Genomic DNA, 7,500 nt, shown 5'->3' with positions numbered 1-7,500 from the left:
AGACGATTCGAGTGAGGGGCCCATGTCGCCGGTTCCTCATCTCGCGGTCGGTGGTGGTGGTGGTGGTGGCGCGACGGTGACGACGGGAGGCAACCTCTTTGTGATGAAGAACCTGGCCAACAGTTTAGGTGCAGCAGCAGCAGCGGCTGCGGTCCTAGGACCGGCCGCCATCTTGACAGCCGCCAACAGTCATCACGCTAGTCATCTGCCGCCGCAATCGCAGCAACCACAGCACCTTCAGCACCTTCAGCAGCACCAGCAGCAACATCACCATCACCAGCAGCAACAGCTAGTCCAGCCGCAGCCTCCTCAGCACCATCCCGTGCAGATAAACGTCAACTTTGCCGGGTAACCGTTGGTGATCAGTACGGGCGCGGCCGTTGGCGGCGGTCCGAAACGGAGCACCACCACCACCATGATCGCGGCCCGATCAATTCGCATTATTTTAAACTGAAGCCGTGTTTGTAAGTAGCTCCTTTCTGCACATACATTCTAATGCTCGTTTTCGTCTGACCTACATTCACATGGATTCAATGCCAATTGCTGCAATGCTGGCGTTTGCTCGGCGCTACAACATCAACAAAAAACACTCCTTTTGAATGCATTGCAAAAAAAAAAGACACACTCAGAGCAAACAGATAGACAGGATACACGATACACCCCCAGCCAGACACACTAGATGGCGCGGCGCGTCAGCATCTGTAATCATCGCCCATTTCCTCGTGCGTGCGTAGTAACGTTTTAGCTCCCTAACTCTCTAAGCTCTTGGAAGAAAAAAAAAACATGGAAAGGAAAGAAAGGAAAAATGGTTAAGAAATGGCTAAAAGAAAGTTAAAGTAGCTGGTGGCAGAAGCAGAGAAGAAGGGCGAGTGGTAGATTCGAATACCTAATGAAAACCTTTATATACACAAAGTATATATATACATATATTATATTTACACCCATATACATCTTGAAAGCAAAAGAAAGAAAGAAAGAAAGAAAGAAAGAAAGAGAGGCGAAACAAAGTAACAGTCGGAAAACCAAGAAAGAAAGCATACAGCCAGCAAGCAAGCAAGCAAAAAAGAAGTCCCTTTGTAGACTCGACACGGTGGCCGCGTGGCCTGTCCGCGTGGCACATCGAGTAACGCAATATTAGTAGCATTAGTAGCATTACTAAGCAATAGCGAAAAGAAGCAATAGAGTGACGAAAGGGAAGGAATTAGAGAGCGAGAGAGTGAAAGAGAACCACTTTGGGCTGGAAAGCACAAGAGGCAACACGTGAAACAATGCAATAACGGATATAGAACCCCGTACCATTCCCCGCGCAATTCCAATTCAATTAACTTACTACTACTGAATCAATTAATTTTCGGGTGCGTTGGGGGGGGGGGGGCCCGCCCGCTAGTCTGGTGCACGAAGCCAAGGGAAATAAGAGCAGCAGTGTGTTTGTGTTCGTGTATGTGTGCGTGTGTTTGTGTGTGTGTGTGTGTGTGTGTGTGTGGATAGAAAAAAAGAGAAACCAGAGCCACCACCAATGGCACTGGCACTGGCTCCCATCTTTTACCTAGGTGAGCTCTTAATCCCCTACTTGGCGCGCCAAGATGAGATGAATGGTCCTCTTATTTATCCTCTCACTCTCTAGTACTATTGTATTGCATTTATGCGTAGTGAAACTGAAGAAGAAGAAGAAGAAGAAGAAGAAGAAGAAGAAGAAGAAGAAAACATACACACAACACACAAGAAACACTGCACAGACACACCGACAAACAAACACACCCAGCAAAAGCATATAAACGAACAGCAATGGTTTTTTTAATACGCTAAACTTTAGAAATTCCTATCATAAAATGAGAAACGTAAGAAAATCAAAGCAAAAGAGCAAAATTGAAAAGCGAAGAAAGGAGAAGCGTGAAGCGTGTGGAAGTAGAAAGCAAGGCTTTAACCCCTATCATGCATCAAACAACAGCAACAGTAAGCAATTAGTCAGCGCAATTGAAAAACAGGATTCATCGAATCGCAAGCAATCGAACATCGAACAACACGTTCACGTTAAGGCAACAGTTTGAAGAAGATACTGTTGTGTTGTGGCAAAAAGTTGACCGTGATCCGTTCTTAAACAGCAAACGTCCCAATCCTGAACAGAGAATGTCCCATGCTTTTGTTGAACTCTTGTCCAATGGAATGGACAACTCGCCGTAAGGGAATGTGTTAATCGCGCTGCAGTGCTAAGCGCACCAAGGTGATGCCCGATGGAACGAAACACGTCGACGGAAACGGAAGCGAACGGAACCTTCGCTTCCTTTTTCCACCTGGACACCGGGCTTCACCACCGGCAGCGCCAGGTGGTGGCCGTGGTGATCATAAATCTTGCACCAATCTAATCGTCACCTTCAGGCGGGTGTCGGTGTGGACGAGTAAAAATATAGTTTTCACCTTACCGTGGCGCTCAGAAAGGAAGCGTTTTGGACTGCCCCCAAAAGTGTCCCAGTCACGCTATGCACTCTCCACCATCAGCTCCACCACCTCGTGGATCGTGGCTCGTGCTCCACATTCAAGGCGTGCTCGAGCGAGTACCATTAGCGCGCGCGCGATCCCGAGACTAGACTTGTGTGGCACGGAAATCGGAGGAGAAAAACCGCGGTGGAAAAATGGGGAAAACCCACCCCCGTCGGGCGGAAGAATGCAGCGACAGCGACAGCGATGGCTGAACTCCAGCGGAGTCAGCCTCGCCGAGTGGCATGCGTGGTCGAGGCCCGTCAAACGGTAATCAAACTCGCATCATGCCATCGGGAAAATCGCTTTAGCGCCCATTCATTAATCACTCGGATGTTTTGGACGCTGTCCGTTGTCTGCCGGGTGTTGTCTGCACACGTTTTCTGGCGTTCTTTTTTGTTTCATTTAGCAATTTTTCCGTTCCCATTAGCTGGTCTGCTGGCCCAGAAGGTGTTCTGATGTTTAGTTGTTTCGCGACCCCACGCATGCTTTGTTTCTTCGTTCGTACGTATCCTAATTTTCCGACGGAGCAGTGGCTGTAAAATAATGGCGTCAGCAAGCAGCTTAACGAACAACGGTGGCAAACACGAAAAACAATTAAAGCCCTGAAATATAACCCCCCCCGGGCAATGATCCACAGAAGAGAAACGTAAGCAAATTAACGGAAACAAAATGAAACAAATTTACAAAAATCAAGAACACGTCCATCAGTAATAAGGGGGAAGTGAAAAGCATCGTGGAACAGAAGCAATGAAAATGTGTAACTCACACGGACTCGACAGCAAAACGAAGCAATAGTGAAAAATGAGATCATTGATGAAAGCGAATACCAACGAAAGGCAAAAGGCTAGTATTAGAGCGTTAAACGAAACTTCACAGCAAATCAAATTTGCTTACCAGCAGCCTCTCTGCAGCCTCAGTGCGGTGCTGCTCTGCGTCAAACAACCGAAGAAGAGCGAGGCGACCACGCGCACATAGCAAAAATGTTTTCGATGCTCACCGATGGGCGACGATGTTTTAAATTAAATCAACGCTTGGCAATAACGTAAAGAAACGAATGAACGAGTGTGACTGGTGACTGCTTGCGCGATGGAGCGATGGATTGTTAACAGTGTTTTCGGTTTTACACACTTTGGATAGGCAGCTTTTTGAGGGGGAGGGAGGCCGGTGGGCATGAACTGTAGGCTGTAAGTTGTGAGGAAAGGTCGCGTAGTGTGTAAGGTAGCATAGTTTTTAGCAATAGTTCTTATACTCCCTTAAGACACTCAGTAGAATGTACATTTAACAATCTAGTCTTCACCGCTAGTCGATAGAGGGTGCGTTTTAGTTTACGGAAGATGGCGGACGATGCTAGTTTATTTCGGGAACGGAAGCCCATTCCGTTCTTTCTTATTCATGCGACCTGCCTTGGCACAGGAAGTTCGTCTGTGTCTATCAATCTCTGTCTCTTCACTGTACTCTGATGCTGGTGTACTTCTGTAACTCATCGCAATCATCTAGTCATCAACACTTTGGGTTGCCAGGTTATCGGTTCCGATTCGAGAGTTTCCAAAGATGCATACCGATCTCATTATCATTTACGGTTTTCAAAGCACACAGCACCCTTTTGTGGATTGAACTTTTAATCGAGCTTCTAGTCAGTATTCCCCCAGCCGATCATCGCGATCACTCGTGGAGGTGTTTTATTTATTTAGAGAAATAGGTTTCTACAATTACTTATCTTTATCTAAAGCTATTAAAAAGTATTCTTTCCCCTAACGAGTGCTTTTCCGCTTCGGGCAGGAAACGCCCGGTCAACACAAACAACGAGCAGATGAAACGAGAAAACGAGCGAGATGCAACGAAATGTTCTGATGCGAACAGGAAGTGAGGCGCACGAAATATGTTTCCCAAACAACGAATTAGCAAGTAAGCAAATCCATCGAGGCAGCAAATCCCGACGTTTTTTTCCTGTAAATATTGAAATCCACCAGTAGTCGCCGAAGCCGAACCACAGCAGAGCATATACAGCAGCAGCCAAACGGCAAACTTTAGCAGTTAAATGATAGTGCTGTAAAGATGATGGAAAACGTGGCTACACACAACAATTTGTTTCGTTCGTCAGTACTCTTGGCTGGAAATTAAATGTACCTTCGCGAGAAGTGGATGAGTGGGCGAGGACGAGTACCAGGGGGGAAAGGGGGAGCGCGTGTGTAGAATACTAGAATTCGCCGGAGAGAGAGAGAGAGCGCGCGCAAGTGATGATTGCGAAAGAAACGTTACTTAAACCAAGTTCGCTTTTCTTCGGTGGCGTCATTGCTCGAGTAGAGCAGCAAGTCCACAGCCACCATCTTGCCCTAAACCAGTGTCAGTGCAGGATTCCTTCTTCAGGAAGCGAGTGTCTCTCTCTCTCTCCCTGTCTCTCTTCCTGTTTTGCTACTAGTAGCGAGTAGCTTCCTTTTGATGAGCGCGAGCGCGCGGCCGCACGCAGGCCAAGATGATAAAAACGATTAAACTTGTTTAATTAAAACTAGTTTTCGCTTTTCACCGGGCAAACGACTGGCGGATGTCTTGGGCTCACGGCTCAGGGCTCGGATAATCTCGCTCCGATGCCGGAAGCCTGCCATAAAAGTTTGCCTTGGCGACTTCCGATCGGGACACGTTTTCGCTCGTGTCATCGTGCTGCTGTTGCTGCTACTTCCCATCATAGGATGGTTGGATGAAAATGTTTAAAATACCGTTGATTGATTATCGATGAGGCACTTCTTCGCTGTTCTCTCTAACCACAGAAGAAAAAAATCGTCCCTCCTTCAGGGGGAGCATCATCAGTAAGGACCCTGAGTTAGTTTTGAGCAACTGGGGAAAGAAATGATAAAGTTCTTTTCAAAACGAGACTCCCCGCAGTTACTGCTGCTGCTGCTGTTGTGGTTGCTATTGGTGCGAAAGTTGCTGCATCATGCTCGAGACAGAATGAATTTCAGCTTTTTAGCTTCTTGAAGGGAAGGGGAAGAGTCTCCACCTCTATTCTATTGACTTCAAGTTAGTAGCGCAACAGCACCCCCCATTCCACGAAAGCCTCGAAAGAACAAAATAAACAGCAGCAACAGCAGTAGAATGTGTCAAGAATTGTGGTTCAGCTGCTGGCCGACCATAGAAAACCTGCAGCCCAGTGACGGGCGATCCAGCGACGATGGAAAAGCGAGGAGATTTCCGGGACACTTTTTGCTGCTCCTTTCGGGTGGGTGTTGCGTTGCGTCCATTTTGTTTTCTCACCTCTAGTTAGCGGTAGGTGTGCCTACCTGCGTGATGATGGCCAGAATTAACTACCGGTGGAGCCCAAGTCGCCGGAAGTAGCAGAAGAAAACGATGAGGATGATGATGATGATGATGCGCGCTGACGACGATGTGGCTACAATGCCACCACCACCATCGTCGCTCGCCGGTTTGATGAGTCGTCAGCAATTTGTCAAATCGTCTAAAGCTTTCGAGGATGAAATTCTCCTCCTTGCTCCTTCTTCGCTTGGAAGGACTTTTTTCCCTCCCACCCTCCGGCCTGAACCCCACATTCTGCTGTGACCATTTTCAGCTTTTTTCCTCGATGAATGGCGACGGACGCAAGGCAAAGAAAAAAAAAAGATGAAATAGAAGACCAAACGAAGTGACGGCAGGCGATTACTTCGTTATCTTCATCAAATTTAATTGGACACTGTGCATCCGACACCGGGATGGCGGCCGGAAGCGGGCAGTCCAGGCAGGGAGGAAGGAAGGAAGATGCAAAACCAAGACGGAAACCGTCGTGGGCGGAAGTGGCCGGTCCAATTTGACAAGTGACACTTAAATCATTAGCAAAGATTGTCATTCCCGTCGTCATCGTAGTCGTCGGTGCAGTCACGGCCTACTCTGTTCGTCAGTCAGTCAGACAGAGGCCGAACGCGTTCAGTGGTAATGCTTTCACGACGTGCGAATGGGCATCGATCCCTTTCCCTTGCCTGCGCTCGCACTCCTCACTCACTGCTTGTACGGGTCATCAACAGGATGGTCAAGCCAGTTTTGATAGTGTTTCATTTCATCAGACAGTGGGGGAAACCGCAAATCATACTTTTCATACTTTTTTCTCTCTCAATCGAATTGTGACCTCCAGCACAAGGAGATATCGATTCGAAGGAGTAGGTGGGTAAACGGTGCAATAGCTCAGTAGCATTAGTAGTAAAAGTAATATAAGGTTTAAGTAGTTCAGCATGAATGGTACGCCCGTGTGAGTGCGAATGATAATAATGCGTGCAAATGTTTGGATGTGAGTGCGCAAGAATGTGAATAAACGCGAATAGGTTTTAAGGCGCGAGCGGCTAGCTTGTAAGGTATATCACTAAGGTCACTTAAACACTCAATTCTAACACTCTTCTGTATAGTCAATTATGCGATTTCGTTCGGTGATATGAGTAAAAAAAACTGTGTCACAATTACGGCAGGTCCCTACCGACGCCATCTCGACGGCAACGATTGTCAATTCGTTTGAACTAAACACTAAACACTTCTTAACTAGTGCTTAACGCGTGCGCGATACCGTATCGGCGGCATTATTCATTACTTACGTACGTACGTTACTCTTTAGCTCCTGCTACTTATCAGAACTACTCCAAGAAGCATTAGCGTTAGCGATTCTTTCCCTCGCATTCGGTGCGCGAACCAGGCGAAAAACGTCTCGGGCTCATTGTAGCGTGTTTTGTGCAGAGTTTCGTTCCGTTCCGAGCCGAATAGACGAGTGTGCCATTTCTAGTCCGATCGCCAGCGAACGATCTGGAGCCGGCGTGGCTTTCAAACGATCTCAGAGTAGTAGACTCAGTAAAGCCGATGGAGTATTGTATTGTATGTGTTATCCATCGGATTTTGTAAATACGGGGTGCTTTTGTGGCATGTACAGACATTTAGAAGCTTCAAAAAACACTTGCAATACATCAATAAACGAGTGCATTTTCATCCAATTTTGCCTGGCTGCACGTCTGCGCTTTGATTACGGACGGAGTGGTAGAGTGGTTCTGCTTGATC

At 47.2% G+C, this 7,500-nt stretch overlaps 2 protein-coding genes across 2 annotated transcripts in view; one reads left to right on the top strand and one right to left on the bottom strand.

The window, feature by feature from the left end:
• The window catches only part of LOC126578830 (protein sister of odd and bowel), a 52,323-nt gene extending 51,315 nt beyond the window's left edge, over positions 1–1,008 (top strand). The window contains exon 3 of the mRNA XM_050241764.1: positions 1–1,008. This exon is cut by the window's left edge and continues 1,347 nt beyond it. Coding sequence (XP_050097721.1) covers positions 1–352 — 352 coding nt within the window. The 3' untranslated portion in view covers positions 353–1,008.
• Positions 1–7,500, bottom strand: part of LOC126578850 (40S ribosomal protein S15Aa) — a 296,185-nt gene that overhangs the window by 120,460 nt on the left and 168,225 nt on the right. The gene's annotated exons all lie outside the window — the stretch shown is intronic.

The sequence above is a fragment of the Anopheles aquasalis genome, chromosome 3 (assembly GCF_943734665.1).
Source record: "Anopheles aquasalis chromosome 3, idAnoAquaMG_Q_19, whole genome shotgun sequence".
Taxonomy (NCBI): Eukaryota; Metazoa; Arthropoda; class Insecta; order Diptera; family Culicidae; genus Anopheles; species Anopheles aquasalis.
Note: the sequence above shows the minus strand (reverse complement) of the source record. Positions and strands in the feature narration are given on the sequence as shown.